The following is a 24055-nucleotide window of genomic DNA, read 5'->3' on the forward strand; positions in this document are numbered from 1 at the left end:
GTGTGTTGCCCAGCCTGGGCAAGGTCTCGCCTTGCTGTGCTGATACTGCACGGTACCATCAGCTGTGGGGCAAGGGAGGAGGAGGAAAAGCTGCCTTCGTCCTCCTTGAACCTATGTCCAGCTGATGTCCTTGCTGCTGGCGGGAGTGGAAAGGGAAGGATGTGAGTTAGGACAGAGGAAGGCGGGATGTTTGTGGACGCTGATCTCATCGTCACAAATCAGTAGTGGATGCTGTCTGCGGGAGGTAATAGCAGCTCCGTGTGGGAAGGAGGCCAGTGTTTCACACTCCAGGGGATGGCCAAGGGAAGATGATGCACTCGTGTTGTTAGTCATTAGTACGGAGCAGGCGGCTTCTCACCTCGTAGGGTTTGTGTAGTCAGCTGGAGGCTGTGGCAGCCTCTGTTGTGTAAGCGGCCTGGGATCAACCTGACTGCCGTGTGCCAAGCTGATGGATGTTGGCAAGGAGATGCTCTACACCAGCTCAGTGCAGGGCACTCCCACGCGGGCTCACGAACGTCCGCCTGGGCATGAAGCATCCGTTTAGGGCCATTGGTTACTGCAGTGATTTCCGTGAGCATCTACAGTTTCTGAAGGCAGCACAGCACTCTGTCATAGAATCACAGAATCACCAGGTTGGAAAAGAACTCTTGGATCATCGAGTCCAACCATTCCTATCTACCACTAAACCATGTCCCTGAGCACCTCATCTACATGTCTCTTAAACACCTCCAGGGAAGGTGACTCCACCCCCTCCCTGGGCAGCCTCTGCCAGGGTCCGATAACCCTTTCTGTGAAAAATGTTTTTCTGATATCCAGTCTGACCCTCCCCTGGCACAGCTTGAGGCCATTCCCCCTTGTCCTGTCCCCTGTCACTTGGGAGAAGAGCCCAGCTCCCTCCTCTCCACAACCTCTTTTCAGGCAGTTGTAGAGAGCAATGAGGTCTCCCCTCAGCCTCCTCTTCTCCAGGCTAAACATTCCCAGTTTCCTTCGCCGCTCCTCCTCATCAGACGTTCTCCAGCCCCTCACCAGCTTTGTTGCTCTTCTCTGGACGCGCTCCAGAGCCTCAACATCCTTCTTGTGGTGAGGGGCCCAGAACTGAACATAGGATTTGAGGTGTGGCCTCACCAGTGCCGAGTACAGAGGCAGAATCACCTCCCTGGACCTGCTGAACCACCCTGGGCCTGTCGCTCCCCGGGGCAGACAGACCACCTGGCAGCGTGCACCGTGCCCTCAGCAGACCCCGGGCACTGTTTCCCTCTCTCCTCGGTAGGAGGCAGATGCAAATGCAGACCCAGCTTTGTTTACTAGGCTGCGATCAACGGAGGTTTTACGTCCTGGCAATTACTGGTGAGTCTTCTCTCCTCCTGCGCCTTCACAGCACATGTGTGAACTCCTGGTTGTGTCACCTTGCCGTCTCCTCTCTTAACGCAGTCTAGCAGTGGGAAGCGATCATCACAACTCCCAGTTGCGTAGCGTATGTCTTTCCACAGTTCCAGAGCGTTGAATAAATTGCACCCCGCTTCCTCCTTCACATTCAAGCTGTTCCTGAATCTGAGCTTCTCATCTTCCACAACCACACTCAGCACTTTCTTCTGCCCTGGTGATGGAGCCCTTACCTCCAACCTCGCAGAACCCAGCTCCGATGCCTCTATCACTGCTCTCCATGAGAGAGACACCATACATCTCAAGATCTTTCTGGCTTTTCCAAATCGTTTCATTGCCAGGCTCAGTCTCCCCGTTGGCTCCCTCCTCCACTGCAGCACAAGAGGGCTTTTTCTCTTTGCCTTTAGGGTCATTAAAACTTAATTTTATGTCAGCTTTCTTTGTCAAGGTATCCATTCGCTCCATCCATCAGTGATGTAGAAAATGCTGCTGAAATTCTCTTCTTCTTGCATAATTACCTTATTCCACCGCATCTTTTATGCAAAATGTTCCCTTCTGAATGTGCTTCTCGTCCTTGCTCCAGCCCCTCTGAGCATCCAGTTGAGCTGTGGTCCCTGCAGCAGCTTTCTGTCTTATATATGCACATAAATTCATTGCATTATTAACATATTTTATTAGCTAGCTTGGTCATTTTAACTCCTTGGCAGCTTGGTTCAGGCATTCACAGTTGTTTCCTTCACCCTCTCTCTGAAGCTGTGATCCACATCACCAAGCTTCCTTCTTCTGGACCTGAGCTAACCATCCAGGCTCCATCTCCAACCAGGCAAGAGAGACGGGAACACCTTCAGAGCAACAAAGAATGCCTCCAGAAGATGAATTGTCCCAGCGTAAGACAGGAGTCAAAGGGAGCCCCATCTTCCATGGGCCAAGTCATAATTTCTGCTCGCTGTTGGTGACCATGAATTCCTTGGACGCTTTCCAAAATAGATGCAGCCCTCTTTAGAGAGAATCTGAAGCCTTGGACTGTAGACTTAGCAGGGCTGGATCGATGGTTGGACTGGATGATCTTAAAGGTCTTTTCCAACTGAAACCATTCTGTGATTCTATGATTCTGTGACCGACCTTTCTGGATTAGCCTGGGCAGGTACTGGGCAAGTACAGAAAGAGTGGTTGGGTCTCCAGGGAGGTGCAGACCACAGGCTGGACCACATCACCGAGGGAGCCCAGGTGGCTCATCTGAGTCGTGTCTTAATTCATAGAATTGTAGAATAGTTTGGGTTGGAAGGGACCTTAAAGATCATCCAGTTCCACCCCCTGCCATGGGCAGGGACACCTCCCACTGGCTCAGGCTGCCTAAGGCCCATCCAACCTGGCCTTGAACACCTCCAGGGATGGGGCAGCCACAGCTTCCCTGGGCAACCTGGACCAGGGCCTCCCCACTCTCGTGGGGAAGAAATTCCTCCTTATGTCCAGTCTAAATCTGCCCCTCTCCAGTTTATACCCATTGCTCCTCGTCCCACCCCACAACCCTTTGTAAACAGCCCCTCCGCAGCTTTCCTGTAGCCCCTTTCAGCACTGGAAGCTGCTCTAAGGTCTCCTTGGAGCGTTCTCTTCTCCAGGCTGAACAACCCCAACTCTCTCAGCCTGTCCTCACATGGGAGGTGCTCCAGCCCTCGGATCATCCTTGTAGCCTCCTCTGGACCCGTTCCACAGCTCCATGTCCTTCTTAATTGTCTAATGTTATCTGAGATGAATCTGACACTTAGAAAGGTTTGGGGAAATGTTTCTGTCTTATTTTGTGTTTAGAAAATACAAAGGTACTTAGTGAATGTTTAAAAACCAACAGCAATAACTGTAATTAGAGGTGGGCGCAATTTTCCTTTATCTTCTAAGTGAATCTGCTAGAAGAATTCCTGCTGTGCTGATGTTTGGCAGGGACACCCATGCTGGTACCCGCGTGTTTGGGAAAATTGCTGCTGGATTTTTAATGACCATCAGCAGCGCAACCTTGATTTTTAAATGTCAGCCTAAATGTAGCAGCTCCAGCCTCCTCTGCTGTGGCACGGGGGTGGGTGAGTAGGGATGAATCAGAATGCAGAAGGAATTGCTGGTGCTTTCTGTGACTCCTAAGTTTTCCTCGAGGGCTTCCCACCCAGGAACTGGCTGGAATTGGCTGTGGGTTGCATTGCAGCCCCTGGTCCTGCGGCAGCACTCCCGCTGTCTCTCTCCCTCTCTCAGTATGGGATGAAGTCAAGTTTGCAGAGGACACTAAGCTGGGAGGAAGTGTGGATCTACTGGAGGGTAGGGAAGTTCCAAAGGGATCTGAACAGGCTGGACCGCTGGGCCGAGACCAATGGCAAAAGGTTCAACAAGGCCAAATGCTGGGTCCTGCACTTGGGGCACAACAACCCTGTGCAGTGCTACAGACTGGGGGAAGAGTGGCTGGAGAGCTGCACGGAGGAGAAGGACCTGGGGGTAATGGTTGACAGTGACTGAACATGAGCCAGCAGTGTGCCCAGGGGGCCAAGAAGGCCAATGGCATCTTGGCTTGGATCAGAAACGGTGTGACCAGCAGGTCCAGGGAGGTTATTCTCCCTCTGTACTCGGCACTGGTGAGACCACACCTTGAGTACTGTGTTCAGTTCTGGGCTCCCCACCACAAGAAGGATGTTGAGGCTCTGGAGTGTGTCCAGAGAAGAGCAACGAAGCTGGTGAGGGGCTGGAGAACGTCTGATGAGGAGCGGCTGAGAGAGCTGGGGTTGTTTAGCCTGGAGAAGAGGAGGCTGAGGGGAGACCTTATTGCTCTCTACAACTGCCTGAAAGGAGGTTGTGGAGAGGAGGGAGCTGGGCTCTTCTCCCAAGGGACAGAGGACAGGACAAGGGGGAATGGCCTCAAGCTGTGCCAGGGGAGGGTCAGATTGGATATAAGGAAAAAAAATTTCACGGAAAGGGTCATTGGGCACTGGCAGAGTCTGCCCAGGCCCAGGGAGGGGGTGGAGTCACCTTCCCTGGAGGTGTTTAAGGGACGGGTGGATGAGATGCTGAGGGACATGGTTTAGTGATTGATAGGAATGGTTGGACTCGATGATCCAAGAGTTCTTTTCCAACCTGGTGATTCTATGATTCTAAGTGAGAGGCTGAGTTTGTTAGATTTCTGGTGTGGCACAGGTCACGTCTTCTGTTTATGAAACCAGATAAATACAAACCGCTTTCCCAGCTTTTGCAGATGCAGCTTTCTCTGGCTGGAAGCGTTCCCCAGGCTTCGCTTTTGGAGCTGAAATCTGTGCTTGGCATTTGCACGGTGGTGGTTTGCTGTTGTAGATGGAGCAAAGTCTCGATTTCAAGCCGTGACTCAGTGAAACAAATGTACTTTTCTGCTCTAAAAGGATTCTAATAGCAGTGCTAAACCCGCCGTGACTGGGAACAGCCAGAGCTACAAACATGACATTGCAGTGGGTGTGATTCTCCCTGCGACCCAGCGTCTTCCCTTGCCGTAGAGCAGCGGGATGGTTGCAAAGAGGCTCGTTAGCGATGAGCGGATCGGTTGTTTCACAGCAATGCCTTCCGTAGCGCCCGGGGTGCTCCGACGCACGGCCGTAAGCAAACCGGGTGGGAGATGAGAGAAGGATTTGCTTGACGGAATGCATTGCCTTCCTCGGTTACGGGAGGAAGGCGGAGAGTTGCGAAACAGATGGTAGGGTTAAAATAGGACAGAGCTTCGCAGAGACGCTGCTGGAAGGGAGCGGAGTGAAGTGCCTGTTCTCACACTTCGCTTTGTGTCTTGTGGAAGCACTGGAGAGTGCCGGCGCTCCGCTGGTGTTCCCAACAGGGACACACCAGGCTTGCTTTTCTTTTTTTTTATATAATTAGCGCTTGTCTTGAAGAAAAATCAGCTCAAATGAGCAAGCAAACAAATAAAGTGAATAACAATTGAAGGGCTTCGCCTTGGGCCGCCTTTTAACGTCTCTCAAGATTAGTGGGATGAGTTACATAGGCACTCGCGGCTGCTGGAGAGTTTAAGCTGAAGTGTTAGGAGCCCGGCGGTTACCACTGAAGCTTTCTTCTTGCTGTGCTTTCAGACAGCTTTTTGCAGTGTTTTCACGTTACCTGAGGCGTGCAAATGGATTTTGTTGGATGTTTGAATAACTTTGCATGCCTTGGATGATGCTCCGTGCGCTACGGCAGACTTTGCGGGGATGCTTCCGTGCAAAGCTGCCCCATGGCGAGTTACTGTCTATTAGGGGTCCTGCAGCAGCAGCAAAGACCTGGGTAGGACCTTGGGTGCTCCTGCGTTTGCCACCATCCTGGGCCAGTTCAGTTTTGGAGCTGCAGGCTGCAGGTGTGCAGAGAAGAGGACTGGAAGAAGGGGAGGAGCGGGAAGGCAGGAGCCCAGAACTCATGCTGATGCGGTTGCCGATCCTCCTGGGAGCAGTTCAGGTTCTCCTATAAATCAGGGGGTGCTTTGAAGTCTCTGTGATGAAAAACAACGGATGAACACAAGCATGTGGCATTAATCCTGCAATATTGTTCTTCTAACTTGCTGTCTTGTGGGTTTTTTTGAAAGACATCGACACCAGTTTTGTGGGCTATGGCTAAAATGGGATGGAAATAAATGACTTCTGCTTCTACTCATGGAGAATCGCTTGCTCTTCGTTAATGCAGCTTCTGATGAAACAGAGCCCGCCCTTAGGTGCTGATGTGCATTTGACCTGTTGTAAAAGCAGAGGCTTTCAGAAATGCCCAGGGAGGGTTTGGTGAGCATGGCACATCCAGCCCTAAGGTTGATTTATGCCGCAAAATGAAGCATCATTTTGGGTGATGGAGCACTGGGAGGAGTCCGCATGATGTCCTTCTGCATGCACTGCACAGCACTCTCCGGTACCTACCCAGGAGGATCAGGCATTCAACACGTTGTGCTGGAAGAGCGCTCACGCAGTTCCCTTGATGGTCGCAGACAGGGCACGAGTCACCCAGTCCAGCCCCTAAATCACAGCGGGCTGACAGATCCCCCAAGTGGGCAGCGGGGACCCATCCTTCACTGGTGAGAGGATGGAGGAGGTGGACCAGCCTTGATGGTGCTGTTCCACACCCTTTTCTCTGCAGGCTCCTCCAGCTCCATGATACCAGGGCAATGGCGATAGACTCAAGAATCAAAAAATGAGCTTTTTAATCATAAAATGGTTTCTGGGTCTCCAAATAAACTCCTGGGGGTATCTCAGGCTCTTGGGGGCTGCACTCCTCCACTCGCCCTGGGAGGGAGTGTGCAGTGGGAGCTGCAGGTGCACAAACCCCTTCAAAGTCCCCCAGCCCTCAGCACTGATGTTTGCGTGGCTGGAACAAAATAAAGCTTGGAGCCGGTGAAGCCAAGAGTCAGGAGAAGATGAGGCCTCCTTGGGAGCCTCATACGAGTCAGAGCAGGGGGATCCCTGCCTGGGCTGGCTTTGTTACTGTGCGTGATCATAGAATTGTGGAATCATGGAATGGTTTGGGTTGGAAGGGACCTCAAGCCCATCCAGTTCCACCCCCTGCCATGGGCAGGGACACCTCCCACTGGATCAGGTTGCTCCAAGCCCCATCCAGCATCCTTGAACACCTCCAGGGATGGGGCAGCCACCACTGCTCTGGGCAACCTGGGCCAGGGCCTCCGCACACTCACAGGAAAACATTTCTTCTTAAGATCTCATCTCAATCTCCCCTTTTTCAGCTGAAAGCCGTTCCCTTCATCCTCTTCCTGCCCTCCTTGATCCAGAGCCCCTCCCCAGCTTTCCTGGAGCCCCTTTCACCATTGGAAGCTGCTCTAAGGTCTCCCCACAGCCTTCTCTTCTCCAGGCTGAACAACCCCAACTCTCTCAGCCTGTCCTCATACAGGAGGTGCTCCAGCCCTCGGATCATCTCTGTGGTCTCCTCTGGACTCACTCCAACAGCTCCATGTCCTTCTTGTGCTGAGGGCTCCCGAACTGGATGCAGGGCTCCAGGTGATCTCCAGCCTGTTTTCATGGTACCTTGTCTCGGGTCGGTACAGACTGTCGGTTTGGTATTTGTGTGTGTTGAGCAGAGCCATCTGGCGTGGCTGGTTTTGTCACGGCACCTGGGATGTTATCATCCGGAGCTGGTATCACTGTCCCAGTCTGCTCTGCGGTGAGGTGTGGGGTTTTGCTGCACTCGGCTCAGTCTGTGTTCGTGTCGCTCCTCTCTGGAGCTGTTGTGTTTGGGGCAGCTCCTTGTTTCGGTTGACCCGGATGGGCTCTGGGCTCGCTGCCCTGTGGCTGGGGCACTAGGTGCCACCTGCAAAGGCTTCCTGCAGCCCTGGGAGGAGCCTTGCTGCAGCAGCATTGCTGTTGTGTATTTTTATTTAATTACTTTCTTTTACAGCTCTTCATATAAATCTAATTATCCATCTGTTAGGCTACATTATAGACTGCAGCTCGTCTGACTTCTTCCTGATTCAAAGCATGAGCCACCTTAGTCTCGCCCTCTCCAGGCGTAGGCGAGCAGGAACTCCTCCCCACGGGGCTCCCAGAGGCTCTCTACTCTGGCTGTGCTGCAAGAAGTGTCTCTGCTCTACATTTCCAGCTTGGAATTGTGAGTGCAAAGGGCCAGAACCTAAGGTTGGGTCATTCGCGGTTATGTCACGTACCTGAGAGTGGCATTACCCAACGTCACTATGTCCCCTGTGAGCTCAGGGCTTGTCCATAATGGGATATTAGACCCCTCCTGCTTTGAGGAGGGTCATTCAGGGCTCTCGAGATGCTCAGCTCTTTTTGCTGCTGCCTCGGAGGCAAATAGAACAAGCCAAGGTTCCCTCTGCTTTTCCAGTCCTCTACGCTATTTCTGCCGCTCTGGGGTGACTCACACTCCCTCGGTTCAAGTATCACATTAACCCATCAAAATCCCAGAGTCACGTACTCTGCTCCAACTTATTCTATGCGGCTCTCTTCTCCTCTTAGCAACAAATACTCAATAACCTAATTGCTCATTAAAACCCATCCTCACCTCTGTGTAATCCGTTGTGTCACGTTGAGGCGCGTTGCTCTCGCAGGGATGCGGCTGCTCCCCCGCTACTGTGATGAGTGCCTGGCTTGGTAGAAAGTGAGAAGGCAGCCTTACATTGAAGTGGAGATTTTCATCTTCTCGGCTTTTTTTTCTGGCTCTCCTATATTCCGTGCTTTTGAACATCTAACACCTCTTTTAAGCTTCACATCTTCAGCACGAAATTGTTGTATTGTGTTGCCTATTGAAACCGAGTTTTCCTTTTGTCAGGTTTTCCCCCCCTCACCCCCACTTTCTTCTTCGCTGTATTTTGATCGGCACAACTACTTAGGGCTCCATTTGTCTGGGTGGTTTTTCATCTCCTTAAGTCGCAGTTCTGAAGGCCTTTGTATGTGATAAACTCAGGTTTGAGCTGATGCTCAGAGAAGAGGCTTTCTAGGCCAGTTCTGCTGCGTGCAGAACGCTCTGGGGTCTCTGCTTCCTCCCTCCTTCTCCTGACTCCAAACAGTTGCAGGCAGCCAGGTTGGGGTTGTTGTTATCTTATTATTAGACAATGGTTTGGGTTGGAAGGGACCTCTAAGCCCACCCAGTCCCACCCTCCTGCCATGGGCAGGGACACCTCCCACTGGATCAGGGGCTCCAAATCCCATCCAACCTGGCCTTGAACCCCTCCAGGGATGGGGCAGCCACCACTGCTCTGGGCAACCTGGGCCAGGGCCTCCCCACCCTCACAGCAAAATATTTCTCCCTAAAATCTCATCTCAATCTCCTCTCTTTCAGCTGAAAACTGTTCCCCTCATCCTATCCCTGCACTCCCTGATCCAGAGCCCCTCCCCAGCTCTCCTGGAGCCCCTTTCAGCACTGGAAGCTGCTCTAAGGTCTCCTTGCAGCCTTCTCTTCTCCAGCCTGAACAACCCGAACTTTCCCAGCCTGTCCTTGTATGGGAGGTGCTCCAGCCTCTTCTGGACTCTCTCCAACATCTCTGTGTCCTTCCTGTGTTGAGGGCTCCAGAGGACTTATTACTACCCTGTACATCTCGTGTTGTGCCTGCGAAGGTCCCCCTCCATAGTGTGGGGCTTTGTAATAATGGAAATGTTCCGTTCAACATGTTTTTGTAAGAGATTCCGTGCTTGAGTGTCGTTTGCTGATGTCTCTTGGCAGAGTTTGGGTGGGTGTTGCAGGCGACGGGGGGCTGCAGGATTGTTCTGGTTATCCTCTTCTTCAGACCAAAGCTCAGGAGGAGATGTCACCCACCGGTTCCCACCTGGGAAGGTGTGGATTCGAAGCTGATTGGGCTCCGTGGTTGTTTCCGCTGGGGGTTGTTCATGCCGTATCCAGTGCTTTGGATGCAGTAGGGAAGCGCAGTCCCTGCATGCATCACTTCTCACTTGCATGATCCTAATTCCTTTTCTTTTTACTCTAACCCTGCAATCTACTGTTCAGCCATGAGGGTATTAACGAGCTGCTGCTCGTCCTGCCTCTCGTTTCTGCCCTTCAGAGTCTCCGATTCTCAGCTGTAGCGCGGGCTGGAATTACTGAATTCCAGTCAAATCTTTAAACGCTGACATCATAATCATCAGTTTTATCTCTCTATCTGTTATTTGTCAGGCGGTTTAAATGTGAATTTACTTATAAGAGCTGTCAGAGATCCTCCAGATACAGAGGCCTTTGGAAGAGTCGCTGGCCTTTTCGCACGTGGCCCTGCCTGTGTTGCTCTCCGTTTCCAGGACTCACCAAAATTACCTTTTCCATTGCCTTTCAAATCCTTACCCAGGTGTGACGGCTTGAGATGCTCAAGGCAGGACGTGGTGCTGCGTCCCAGGCTAACGCCGCTACGGGCACGTCTCTGTCTTGAGCCCCTTCTCTCCCCTGTGAGCAGAGCGTTGGTGTGCGCTCATTTTGTTCGTTAACAGATTTAGGAATCAAAACTGGGGAGGGGCTGGTGGGAGGGGAGGGCGAGGCGAGCCGTGCTGTTTCTGATCCTCAGGTTACAGCGCAAGCTAAATAGACTGCACTGAATTTTTTAGGCTGTTTCACAGACTCGCAGACTTTGATCCCTGCCTTTGATTTCCCACGCGGCATCGCAGACCGCTGGTTCTGATGAGAGAAGAGACCCATTAAGCCCTGTCTAGCCTGGTGATTATCATGCCTTTTCGCTGTCACGCAGGGCTTGCATCAAAGCCTGCGCTCCAGGCTCCCTCCCTGCACCCTGGGGAAGGGGCTGGCAGGGCTCAGCACCTGGTGGCCACACTCCAGCTGGGGCAGGACAAGTGCTCAGCACCCTGCTCCAGCTGGGCAGGAGCATGCCCTCCATCGCACTCCTCAATTCGCACCTTTTGGTCTCTCTCCTGGCCTCAGCAGGATGCTCAGAGGAAGGAGGTAACCCCTTTTGGTCTCCCTCTACCCGGACTCTGCAGGATGCTCAGAGGAAGGTGACCCCTTGGGTCTCTCCCCTGGCCTTGGCAGGACGCTCAGAGGAAGGAGGTGACCCCTTTTGGTCTCTCCCCTGGCCTCCGCAGGCTGCTCAGAGGAAGGTGACCCCTTGGGTCTCTCCCCTGGCCTTGGCAGGACGCTCAGAGGAAGGAGGTGACCCCTTTTGGTCTCTCCCCTGGCCTCCGCAGGCTGCTCAGAGGAAGGAGGTGACCCCTTTTGGTCTCCCTCTACCCGGACTCTGCAAGATGCTCAGAGGAAGGTGACCCTTTTTGGTCTCTCCCCTGGACTTCGCAGGATGCTCAAAGGAAGGAGGTAACCCCTTTTGGTCTTCCCCCTGGCCTCGGCAGGATGCTCAGAGGAAGGAGGTGACCCCTTTTGGTCTCTCTCCCCTTGGCCTCTGCAGGATGCTCAGAGGAAGGAGGTGACCCTTGTTTTTCTGGAGTCTCGTGTGGTTTGTACAACAAGCAGACCAAGAAATAAATATTCTGTGTGTGTCCTTACTGGAGCAGTAGAGACGGAGGCGCTTGCCTGCCTGCCCTGCTCTGTGTTTCCGAGTCCCCAGGTCCCTCCCTGCACTGCGTGGCTTTCCATTTTTTTAATTTCAATCTAATTTTGCTGCCGTATTGCAAGTGTCTGTCCAACTCAGGAGCCGCTGCTGCTCTGGGGCTGCGTTGCTGGTTTTCAGTCTTCCCACTTCCTATCTTGAAAGGCTTTGAAAGGTCTCTCCTGTCTTTGTGCACGTGCATTCGGGCTCATCATAGGAGGAACAGGGTAAGGGTATCTCTTAATGGGTAACACTGTTAAAAAATCCCTTCTTAATTGAGCTGCTGCCGTGTGATGAGTTTGGCAGTGAAAATGGCAGAGAAGCCAGGCTGGATTTTCAGGAGCCACAGCTGCATTCTCTGTGCCAGTGCTGCTCCTTAGCATGCCTAAACCATGTCCACGGAGAAGAAACAGCAGCCATCCCATGAGCAGGTCCCTAACAGCCCAACAGCAAGGTTGGAATTGCAGAGTGTGGAGAGGCTCTTTGGAGGGCTCAGATCCCAGCTTGTGAGACCACGCCTCCTCCAGGAAGCCTCATGGTGTTAGTGGGTCATCTGGTTGGCCATCCCCTAGGAAGCCTCTGTCATGCTGGATGCCTCTGGCCAGCCATCCTCCAGGAAGCTTCCATCATGCTGGATGCCTCTGGCTGGTCATCCCTCAGGAAGCCTCCATGGTGCTGGGTGCCTCTGGCTGGTCATTCTCATCCTAAGGTCTTGCTGCTTCCACCAAGAGCTTTGCTAGAAACAAAAAGAAGGGTGCAAACATCCTGACCTGGCAGCTCATAGAAGGTGCTGGATCCCACCTCTGCCTTCACCACCACCCAAGGCAGGACCTGTCCCCGGTCCCTGTGGCGCTGCAGCACCTGCATTTCATTTTTACTCCAACAGCGCTGATCGCAGCGCGTCAGCCCTTGCTTTTATTCCTTTTGCTCCCCTCCCCATGTTCTGCGGAGGCTTGCGGTGTTCTGGCAAACGAGCCTGGACTGTAATCATTTCTGGCCCCGTGTGGGAAGTTGCGACTCCAGCGCAGTGAAAAATAACCTGGCAGAAAACGGAGTGGTTCCTTCTGCCGGCGTGAGCTGCAGCAGGAAGGCTCAGGTGGAGGTTTGCTGCTGGCATTCCCTCCCCTCCCTTTGTCTTCTCCTCTCTCTGCTGAAGGGCATGGTCACCTCCTCCAGCCTCCCAGAGGGAGACGTGCTGGGCTGGTGGAACGGCACGATACATTTGTGGTCACAACTCCAGGGGCTTCGAAGGAGGCAGCAGTGGGAAACAAATGTTTGTCTTGTGTGGTCTTCAGCACCGTGGAGTGCTTGTGACACTGTGGGTGGTGGCCCTGTCACTGCGGGATGAGCCCGCCTGCAGGGGTCCCTGGGAGTGGTGGGGAGAAGCCCAGAGGTGAACAGAGAGCCGGGACATCTTGAGTTGGGAGGAGGATCAGCTGGGGTTGGGATTTGAAAGCACAGCGAGTAGACCAAAGGCTGCACCCTAGGGAAGAGGGTATTGTCTCCAGGAGGGTCTGGCGGCTGAGTTCAGAGCCATTCACAGATCATCTTATGGTCTGGGATGGATGACCCATCCCTCAAAAAGCTCAGGATCTTCTGTCTGAGGGCCAAGCCTACCTTGCAAGGGACAGAGCTTTCTCAGGAGCTGCTCAGAGACAACAGTGTGGGCACCTGTGGGCAGTAGGGACTCGTCCTGGTCTCCCCAAGCTCTTCATCCGGGCTCAATGCTTCTTGGCAAGTGTGAATACTAGCAGTGTGCCCGTTAACCCCAGCTAGTCCCAGCACCCAGGCTGTTCCTTGCATGGATCAATCACGATAAGCCTCTAGCCAGCTTTTTTTCCTGCTCTTCTGGAACACAGTAAGAGAGAGATGGATGTGGTGGACGTGGGCCACCCGGCGTGGGCATCAGACATGTGGTGAGGGTCACATCAGGAGGGGTGAGTCGTCCCAGAGGGAACTGGGGCTGCGTTTTGGACATGCAGGAGCTCTCTTGGGAAGCCACTTGAACCTGAGCAGGGCACTTGTGTTGAGTCCCTGTAGCTCTGTTTCTTACCCAGGTTTGGGGCTGGTTAATCGCATCTGTTGAGTGCTTTCAAACCTCTGCCATCCCTGCAATGTCGGGGCTGTTGTTGTCGGCTGTGTTCAGTCTCTGTCCCGGCCTCACAGTTTCATTCCAGTGGACTTCTTGCTGCTGCCACCGTCCCTTTGCCCATTAGCAGATTAGCACAGGTCCCATTTTCCACGGAGCTCTCCAGAGTCTGTCACGTTGTATTTATTTTGTCCAGGCTGCTTTTCCCTGGACTTGACAGTGTAATTTGTACAGATTGGTGCTGAGTTTTCCAAACTCTCAAATGAGCTTTTCGATTAGCGTGGAGCCCGGCCTATTGATAGTAGAGACATTAAACCACAGAAATGCTGAGAAGAGAGCAGCACGCCCACCATCCAGGAAGGCTTCCTAACCTCTAGAGGTGCTCCTTGGCAAAAACTCCATGGTTCAGTGATTTTAATTAGATTTAATCCTCCAGGTGACCAACCGAGCACTAAAAGGCACAGCGATTCTTCAGTTGTCTCCCTTGCTTTAAGAGTTTTTATTATTTATTTTAGGTAGATGTGACAGAAGAACTTGGAGAGCCCAAACTTCATGTTTTCCTCGCATGGCACTAAGAGGTCTCCAGCATAAGAGATTCTTCTTTCAGTGCAGTTATACCCAGCCTGCAAGCTTGTTCTGCGTTTACTCTGATCTCCCTTTCCCAGAGAAACTTGCATATAAAATTTGGTTGAGTTGTTGGATAAATTTTAAGTTGTATTTTCAGTGTCAGAGTTGCCAGCTGGTCTGGAAATGCGGATGGAGTTTCTTTGCCTCTCGTTCGCCCCAGTCCAGGAGCCCCGGTGTTGTAAACGTGGCTGATGATGTGCCAGGCAGAGCTGGACCTCTGCGCTGTACCCTCCCCGAGGAAAGCACAACCCAACCACACACAGACAAAGGCAAAGACCAAAGCTGTCATCGCTGGGAAAACGGAACTGGAATAACCCTCTCCTTCTGCTCCTGCCTGGTTTGCAGCGGAGCTTATCCCAGCAGGAGGGCTGCTCGTGCATCTCCTGGGTGGCTTTTGGAGATGTGCAGGGCTCTTATGACAGCCCCAGTGGCTCTGCTGCTGTTGTCCGGCCTCTGCAGGAGAAGGATTTATGCTGTTGTGGTGAGCGCGGCTGTGCTCAGCCCTCCCAGCTCGAGCTCCGGCTGTGCCCAACTCACTGCTGAGGGCACCTTCAGTAACGCCGGGACATGTATTGCTTCTCACCGCTGCATCTCCTTGCTGCGGGGTGTTGTGTCTCTGGACTCCCAAAGGAGTCTAAGCACAAGCCTGGCTTATAAATCCATCTGGACCAAAAGGACACGCAGGATTCATTCACTTCTGCAGTGTAGATAGTGCTTATCTCTGGCTGTTACGAGATGAGGGTCACAATTACCGTCTTCCTGCCTGCTGTGGTATGGTAGATGGATCTTCATCCAAGCCCTGGGTGCTCTGGGAGCTGTTTGTCCTCCATCCCACCAGTGTACTCTTGCCATCTTTGAACTGGGAGAAGCTGCCAAGGCCGGATGGGTTCCGTGATGCTGCAGGGCTGCAGCACTGTCCCCGTGCTGTCCCTGCGCCAGAAGGGCCGTGGCTGTCCGTGGTTTGCAGGTTTGGCTGGTGGTGAGAACAGCAGGTCCTGTGGTTGCCTGGGGGCAGCTGGAGGTTTTGGGGCCAAGGCTGTTCACTGAGGTTGACTCCTGACTCTCTAAAATCAGAGCCCAGCCCATGAGAGATGGGGGGGTTGGCTATGTGGGTCTTTTCCCCACCATATTGAGGTGGAAAATAATATCCTGTTGCTGCAGGAGACTCTGCTGCATCAGTTGATGAGGTGAAGATGGAGGATAGATAGGTCTTGGTGTGTACATCATGTCCCACCTGGCCCCAGGCTCCACCAGAAGGTGGTTTGCTCCCAGGAATGCTGCGTCTGTGGGCACATGTGTGGACCATGCTGTGAAAATCTCTTCTGCGGGAGAACCCTGAAGCTCCTGAGCTTGTTCTCTCTCCTTCATGCCCTGTCTGGACAGGTTGCAGGCGTCCCCTCCTCATTAGGGTGTGTGTGCCATGGCTCCCACAGCAAGGGAATGAGGAAGGAGGAATCGATTAGGTTCAACAAGGCCAAATGCCGGGTCCTGCACTTGGGGCACAACAACCCTATGCAGTGCTACAGACTGGGGGAAGAATGGCTGGAGAGCTGCACGGAAGAGAAGGACCTGGGGGTGTTGGTTGACAGTGACTGAACATGAGCCAGCAGTGTGCCCAGGTGGCCAAGAAGGCCAATGGCATCTTGGCTTGTATCAGAAACGGTGTGACCAGCAGGTCCAGGGAGGGGATTCTCCCTCTGTACTCGGCACTGGTGAGACCGCACCTTGAGTGCTGTGTTCAGTTCTGGGCCCCTCACCACAAGAAGGATGTTGAGGCTCTGGAGTGTGTCCAGAGAAGAGCAACGAAGCTGGTGAGGGGCTGGAGAACAAGTCTGACGAGGAGCGGCTGAGAGAGCTGGGGTTGTTCAGCCTGGAGAAGAGGAGGCTGAGGGGAGACCTCATTGCTCTCTACAACTGCCTGAAAGGAGGTTGTGGAGAGGAGGGAGCTGGGCTCTTCTCCCAAGGGACAGAGGACAGGACAAGGGGGAATGGCCTCAAGCTGTGCCAGGGGAGGGTCAGGCTGGACATCAGGAAAAAATTTTTCATGGAAAGGATCATCGGGCCCTGGCAGAGGCTGCCCAGGGAGGGGTGGAGTTACCTTCCCTGGAGGTGTTTAAGGGACGGGTGGATGAGATGCTGAGGGACATGGTTTAGTGATTGATAGGAATGGTTGGACTCCATGATCCAGTGGTTCCTTTCTAACCTGGTGATTCTATGATTCTATGAAGGTGGCTTTCACCACCCCCTCACTATTCCTGCCTTGAGGCCAGCCTGGTAGCTGCAGCCAGGAACGTGCACGCCAGATCTGCTCCCTCTGAGGCACAGATGAGCAGGGAGGGCTGGAGAGCTCGCCCGGCACCTTGCTTGACGCAGATGAGCTTAGCGTTTGCTCTCTTTCTGGGAGCCGTGGGTTTAATTCAAAGCTGCTCCCTGCCCGAGTCCATTTGTCTTGTGTTTTTGTTTTTTATGACCCTGTCTGCCTCTGTCTCTCTTCTTTCTTGGATGATGCTTGGCACTGGCTGCTCCCGCAGCTCTGTGGTAGCAGTAAGAGCTGTGGGGGTTTTGCTGTAGCGGCGATGCCTGACCTCCGTCTGGCCGCAGTGCAATTGTTGCTTCAAAGTGGAGCAAAGGCTGAAGTGCTGGAGCTCTTCAGAGTGTGAGAGACTCGGGATCAGGGATGTACACAGGCGGTGTGTTGTGCTCTGACCTGAAAGTGCTGCCGAAGAGGGAGCAGCTGACCTCTGTGCTGCCCTCCAAGACGTGCTGGAAGTGGGTTTGCAAAGCGTCTGCGCGGTCGAGGCAGTTGGTACACAGGGCCGGACAAGGCTCCTCTGCGTCTGCACCGCGGGCCGCTGCTCACATCCAGCCCTAAACCCAGCCTGGTTCTTGCAGACAGAAGGATGGATTGAGCCATTTGTAGTCCTGGTCGAAAAGCACTTTGAGCTAGAGATGTGTAGGCGGTGAGACCAGGCGTAATTTGTGATTCAGAAGCACAGGGGACGAGCAGGACCTTCCTCCAGGTGAGCTGGAGGGCTGGTGCCGCGGCACAGGAACGTTAAATCAGCCGGCGGGGTGGCAGCGAGCGTGGAGCCGGTGAGGGGGAAAGCGAGAGCCGAAATAACAGGCTGTTAAGGAGTAGGTGCGATGCAAAGCGAGAGGATTGGAGGCTGTGAGGGAAATACAGAGGAGGGCTCCTTGCTGCAGGAGGGTGGGTAGGATGTGGGCATGTGGCGGGGTGGCACCAATGGCCTGCCGTGCCCTTCCCCAGCCCTGTTGCCATTGCTTGAGGTTACTTTGGTCATGTGCTGTGTTTGGGGTGGCTTCAGGCTTCTCCATAACCATGAGCTATGGCTGGTGGGAGCTGGAGATGCTGAAACGAGCCTCGCTGGTGCCCGCTGTGGAGCCGGCTCTGTCCCACCCTGCTGTGTCCCACTCTGCTGCTGACCTGCCCTTCGCTCTTTCCCTACAGTAACCCCAAGGTCCAGATAGAAGCCATCGAGGGTGGTGCGCTGCAGAAGCTCCTGGTCATTCTGGCTACGGAACAACCCCTGGCTGTCAAGAAGAAGGTGAGGAATTGGGGATGCACCTCTGGGCAAAGCCTTTCTTGGCACCTTCTGACTGTCTACAGCTCCCTGAAAGGAGGTTGTGGTGAGGTGGGTGCTGGGCTCTTCTTCCAAGTGGCGAGGGATAGGATGAAAGGAAACGGCCGCGAGTTGCACCAGGGGAGGTTTAGATTGGATATTAGGAAAAATTTCTTCACCAAAAGGATTATCAGGAACTAGCAGAGGCTGCCCAGGAAGGTGGTTGAGTCTCCATTGTTGGAGGTATTTTAAAGTCAGGTAGATGAGATGCTCAAGGATGGTTCAGTAATGTCATGTAGGGTTGGACTCAATAATCTCAAAGATCTTTTCCCACCAAACAATTCTATGATTCTTGTGCTGAACTTGATGGAAGCACTGCCTGGGACATTGCTGACCTCGTGAGAGCGTGGGACACTGTGCTGGGTGGGCTCTGGTGCCCCTCAGGGTGCTGGATCCCCCTTGGCCGCCGGTGCTGTGGGTCTCAGCCCCACTGCGGGCAGCGGCTCGCACGGCAGCTCTGCCATCCCGCAGGGCTCACGGCTGCGGCCCCGGGAGGAAAGGCGGGGGTCCCCGCGGCAGGCACGGCTGTCAGAGGCTAACAAACATGGGAGCTGACGTTTGGAAGGAGCTAATTGCTGGAGCCAGCCCTGTGTCCCGCCGATGGCGGTGGCTTCGGAGCAGGCGGAGCAGTGCCGAGAGCCCCCAGCCAAATGTGCAGCACTGTCCATCGGGGGGGGGCTTCCTCGACCCCTCCCTCTCTCCTCGCCGGACTCCCTGGAGCATGAGATCTCATTACCCTCGCTTTAGCCGGCGATGCCGCCTCTGTTTATGGTCCACAAAATTATCTGGCTGTTCCCGAAAGCCCGGCCCAAGTGTTTAACACGCTAACCTCCTGCGAGAGGGGGTTCGGCGGGGCGAGGCAGCCCCCGCTCCGTCATTCATCTTTAAAGCTCCTGTTAAGCAAACAGACTGTGCTCTAATGAGCTCCTGCAAACACACTCCCCTTTGGTCCATGGTGAGAGCCCTCCAGTGGGCATAAGGCTCGGGAGAGGCTGAGGAACCCCCTTGCTCTTGGGTGGGAGGAGGTCCCGGCCAGAGAGGAGCACCACAGGGTGCTCCGTGCTCAGGAACTCCTCTGGCAGTGCCTGTGGCACAATCCAGAGCTCACTTTGGGGTGGGAAGGGGGGCCTGGGCATGCAGACACCCTCACCAGCATCGCTTCAACCCTTGGGTGGTGGGTGTGGGACAATTTTTTTTCAGCAAGACTGACTGCATCCCCCTGGCAGGCCTGGAGGAGAGCAGAAAGGATGAGCTCAGCATTGTCTGCGTTTACACGTGGCCTTACAAGATCCGCTGAGGGTTGAGCCCACTTATCCAGAGGGGCAGAGGCTTTGTATTTCCAGATCCCGTGCTGCGTGCGGCCTCCCATCTCTCTAGGCCAGAATCCTGTGGATAAATTGGTGCCCCAGCCCCTTCCCGTGTGGGGCAGCAGCCCACGGCTCCCGCTCCGGTGGGTTTTCCGCCCTGGCGCTTGCAGCGGTGCTCGGCAGCGGGACCAGAAGTACAATTCTTCCTTCTACTGTCCTTTGGCCTATGGTTAAAAAAGAAGACGGAACCATCCTCTGATTCACTGTTAGCTACTCAGAAGATGGAAAATAGAATCCAGTGGGAGTGGGGAAGACGTGGCTGTCAGCTCGGATCTGTCCATGGAGAGCGGAGGATGGATGGTCCACCTCGGCGTGCGGAGGAGCCGGCTCAGCTCACCGGCAGGCGCCTAGAGGAGCGTTCCTGTCCCCGGGCGGGCTGCGGCATGGTCAGACCAGCGTAAAATCCCGTGCTGGACCCTGGTTGCCTCCTCAGTGTTAACCCCGTGCTGCTCGAGGCCCAGGAGGCAAGGGCAGGCGTGCTGGTGTCTCTTGCTGGGGATTTTGGGGCCACATCCTGGGAAACAACACGGTGTTGTCCTCCAACTGCTTGGCTGGGAGGGAGAGGATGTTCCCCAGACATCTAAAACATCTCAAGATGCTGATCCCCACTCTGCCCCGTCCTTAGACCATAGTCAGGATCTGACCAAGAGCCAGTGGGGGTGGTCTGTGAGGAGAAGCGATGGCGTTGGATCTGTTCAGGTGCTTGAGTGCAGGTCCCGCTGGGGTATCGCTCCAGCAAACACAGTGTCAGTCTAGGTTGGAGTTTGGGTGGAAGTCATCCAAGTTTGGGCAGCCTCGCAGCACCGAGGAGGGTTGGGATTCAGAGGAAAAAGGGCTTTTGGAGATGCTGCTTGGCGAGGAGACGTTTGACTGCATCTGCTGGGGAGCTCTGCACAAAGGGGTTGGATGTATTTCTCCTGTCCCTCTGGGAGGCCACAAAGAGAGGCAGTGGCTGTGGCCACTGTGCTGATGGACCTCTCTCCCCCACAGGCTCTTTTTGCACTGTCCTCCATGCTGAGACACTTCCCCTACGCGCAGCAGCAGTTCCTCAAGTTGGGTGGCCTCCAGGTGCTCAGGAGCCTCTTCAGGCAGAAGGGGATGGAGACCCTCTACGTCCGCGTGGTGACGCTCCTCTACGACCTCATCATGGAGAAGGTGAGGAGGTGGGAGGGTGGGGATGGGATCTGGCCAGGTTCTCCCCACCTTCACCCCTCACCAAGCCAAAGGGGGCATCAAGCATCCTTGCAGGAGGATGAGGAGGGGCTGATCCAGCACAGTCCCTGCTGTTGGGATGAGTTCCCTCCAGCCCACGGGCCACCGCTGTGGGACACGAGTGCCTGGGAGAGCCCAGAGAGAGCGCAAACCTTTATGTTTCATTAAATCACTGCCACCATCTCTACTGGGGGTGTTTAAATAACAAAATGGCAAGGGCAAGAGTGAGGAACGCGGATGCCGGGCTGTGGTGTCCGAGTGCTGGGGACCGGCCACCACGCCTGTGCCCGCATGTCCCTCCCTGGAGCCAGGCCCGCGCCGGTAAGTGTTTTATTTTCCAGTCCCTTGGATTACTGCTGTCAATTTAAAACCTGTCTCTCCTTGCCATCGCTCGTTGTTTAGTCTGTGCGTGTCTCTTACTCCAGAGAATGGAAATTAAATCCATTCTCGCTCCGTTTATGGCCAATTTGCCCTGCAGATTATTGCTGCTGAAATACGCGGGTTTGAGGCACGGCAGCGCAGCGGCGGTAGGTGGAAAGCAGTTGTTTTCCAGGAAACTTTGTAAAGGTGCAAATTATTTTAGCAGGGCTGAAATCTTCTTCAGGTGCTGCTGCACAGGCGGCGCTCCTGGCTGCTCAGGGAAAGGGAGCCTGCGCCGGCATCTTACCCGCAGCATTCCCGGCCGCTCCGGCTGCAGCTCCGACTGCTCCCAGCCCTGCAAGTGACCTCAGACCCCACATATCCTTGGGTTTATGTTAAAATAATGATATTTTTTGATGCCTTTCAGACTGAGAATGGTGCAGAGGCAATGGAGGAGCCCGGGGTGGCGGATGTGGGGTGGGTGATGGTTAAAGAGGTTCGGAAATCATAGTTGACCATCGGCAGCGCTCTGCGCCAAAGTACAAACTGGGGGGGGACCTGAATGGCTTTTTCTGCTGCTGCCTTTCCTTTTCTCCGCAAATGGCTTCAAGTTGCGCCAGGGCAGGTTCAGAGTGGACATTGCGGAAAAATTCTTCATGGAAAGGGTTCTCGGGCACTGGTGGAGGCTGCGCAGGGAGGTGGTGGAGTCCCCATCCCTCCGGGGGGTTAAAAGTCGGGTAGATGAGGTGCTCAGGGATGTGGTTTAGCAGTGGACAGGGATGGTTGGACTTGATGATCCAAGAGGTCTTTTCCAACCCAGTGATTCTATGATTCTATGAAATCCTGCGTGGCCGGCAGGGTTTGGCATCTGGGGGGCTGCGAGAGGGGAAGCTCTCCTCGGTGTTGTCCCTCCTTGTCCCATAAATCAGTGGGATGAAGCAGCCAGGCTCCCTGCAGCAGCCGCGTGGGGACTCAGCGCCAGCCCGGGGGATGGGTCAGAGACAATGTTCTGGGTGGGACCGACAGCCCCCGAGGACCCCCGCGGCCCTGGGATGGGGCTGTGCTCCGGGGGATGCCAGCTGCCCTCGCTTGCATCCAGGGCTGGATTGCTGCTCCCAGCCCCGCGCAGCCCTCACCTGCCCCGGCAGAGCGAGGCCAGCAGCCCTGCCTTGCAGAGCTAATTAGCACACACATAGTAATTATATGGGAATTCCATGCTATCAGCAGCTGCTCCGAAGGGTGTTGGGAGGGTGGCACGAGATCCTCAGCCTCCCCTCGCCCGCGCTGCTCCGGGCAGGGCTCTCGCTGGGATGGGAGCCGGCAGCCCTGGGCATCTTCCTGATCTCAGCACCATCCCTGTGAAATTCCAGCAGAATTCCAGCATTCAGGGATTTGTGAGCCAGGTTGGGAGGGGAAGGTCTGTCTGGGGCTGATCTGAGATGCTCCATGGTCTGGAGCACCTCCCACACGAGGACAGGCTGAGAGAGTTGTTCATCCTGGAGAAGAGAAGGCTGTGGGGAGACCTTAGAGCAGCTTCCAGTGCTGAAAGGCGCTCCAGGAAAGCTGCGGAGGGGCTCTGGATCAGAGAGGGAAGGGATGGGATGAGGGAGAACAGTTTTCATCTGAAAGAGGGGAGATTGAGATGAGATGTTATGAAGAAATGTTTTGCTGTGAGGGTGGGGAGGCCCTGGCCCAGGTTGCCCAGAGCAGTGGTGGCTGCCCCATCCCTGGAGGGGTTCAAGGCCAGGTTGGATGGGGCTCGGAGCCCCTGATCCAGTGGGAGGTGTCCCTGCCCTGGGACTAGGTGGGCTTTGAGGTCCATTCCAACCCACTCTATGATTCTGTGATTCTGTCTCCATCTTTTCTGTGGAGCACACGAAGCCAAGCGGGGATGTTTGGCAGGCGCTGAAGGAGCCCGTCCTGAGGCAGCAGACCCAGAACCTTTACAGGTCTCCTGCTGAACCTACGTCTCCTTGAGTCCTCTTTCAGGGCCGGTTGATACGAACCTCCTGGACACCAAGAGTTTTCCAGGATGGGAAACTTCATGCATAGGTGACAGGGAACCAGGACACAACGTCGTCTTGCTTTCCTGTTGCGAGTCACCTTCAAGTCAGGCATTATGGGACGTGCATCCTCCTCTCCCACAATGTCACCTCCTGGGAGCAGTTGCTCTCTGACAAGGACATTAATCCCTCTTGCGCTGCTTCCCACAGATGCTGCTTGAGGACTCTCAGCACGGAGGTGAGCAAATGGAAGAGAAACTCCAGCAGTACCGGCAGGTCAAGCTGGTCCCAGCGGTGGTGGAGCAGGACTGGTGCGTGGTGGTTTCCAACCTGCTGGCCATGCCGGAGCACGACACGCGGGAGAAGGTCCTCAAGACAGTCAGCGTGCTGATGGCCTTCTGCAAGGAGCGCTTCCAGGGGGACCAGGCGCTCAGCTCCACCCTCAGCCTCCTGCGCAGCGAGTACGAGGAGCTGGCGGCCGAGGAGCAGAGGGAAGGCGACAAGGATGGCTATTTCAAGGAACTCCTTGGCTCCGTAGACAGTATCATTCAGGAATTAAGATGAAAATCACTGTAGGTGCAGCTCAGATTCAGATAATTCATGGCAGCAGCATGAGATTTGATGGCACCAATGTAACGCGCTTCTGAATAAACTGCTGGACTAAATGCGACCCCCACAGCAGGCGAGTGGGCAGCAGCGTTGTTTAATTAAAGCCCTCGTGTCTTGGGGCGCGCTTTCTCTTGTGTGGGGCACAGAGGTATGTATCCTAGAGGGAGCGCAGAGGGTCTTGGCTGGTGTTGCTCATCACCCTCCACCCACCGAGCGTTCTTGGTCCGTCTGCAGGATCGTTTGGAGTGGGGAGGACCGAGGGATGTGGGACGGGCCTCCACTCGGAGCAGGAGGCCGTAAGCCTCTTGAGGGAGCCCAGCTCCACCACCGCCTCCGTGTGGGTCCTGCAGCTCTGCTGCGGCCACTGTCCTGCTCCCTTCGGCCTGCAGGGAAGCGCGTCCTAGGGGGTCACCTCCCTAAGCCCTGGTGTGGGGCAGCCCTGGAACCATTTGCGCCGGCGCAGGCGTAACTGGCTGGGAAGCACCCTGCCCCCAGCAAACCAGGGAGTCTTTCAGCTTGCACTGTTCTTGGCTTTGGAGGTGGCTTTCAAGACCCTCAGCTGTAGGGGCTGAGGCTGGATTTTTCCATCCATGTAATCACTGAGGTTGGGAAAAACCTCTAAGCTCATCTGTCCAACCCCACCCTGCCTGCCCAGTCATGAGTTCTGAACCCACCGCCTGCACCTGCTGCCTTTCCTGCTCTTGTAAAACGCAGTTTGGGGTGATTTGCTCCCCCCTCCACACCCATCCCGTCCTTCCCCTGGGGTCCCCCGTGCAGCCAGGAGCACCCCCGGCTGC

At 54.7% G+C, this 24055-nt stretch overlaps 1 protein-coding gene across 5 annotated transcripts in view; it reads left to right on the forward strand.

Moving 5' to 3' along the window:
- The window catches only part of SIL1 (SIL1 nucleotide exchange factor), a 116961-nt gene that overhangs the window by 89772 nt on the left and 3134 nt on the right, over window positions 1-24055 (forward strand). For 4 of the 5 annotated variants that reach the window (XM_054079806.1, XM_054079805.1, XM_054079807.1 and 1 more), the window contains 3 exons: window positions 17536-17632; window positions 20065-20229; window positions 22860-23529. In XM_054079806.1, the coding sequence (XP_053935781.1) occupies window positions 17536-17632; window positions 20065-20229; window positions 22860-23213 (616 nt within the window). In that variant the 3' untranslated portion in view covers window positions 23214-23529. Of the gene's footprint in view, window positions 1-17535; window positions 17633-20064; window positions 20230-22859; window positions 23530-24055 lie in introns of those variants that run through there. The other variant, XR_008452256.1, reaches the window with a different exon arrangement.

Source organism: Cuculus canorus, chromosome 14, assembly GCF_017976375.1.
Source record: "Cuculus canorus isolate bCucCan1 chromosome 14, bCucCan1.pri, whole genome shotgun sequence".
NCBI classification, from domain to species: domain Eukaryota; kingdom Metazoa; phylum Chordata; class Aves; order Cuculiformes; family Cuculidae; genus Cuculus; species Cuculus canorus.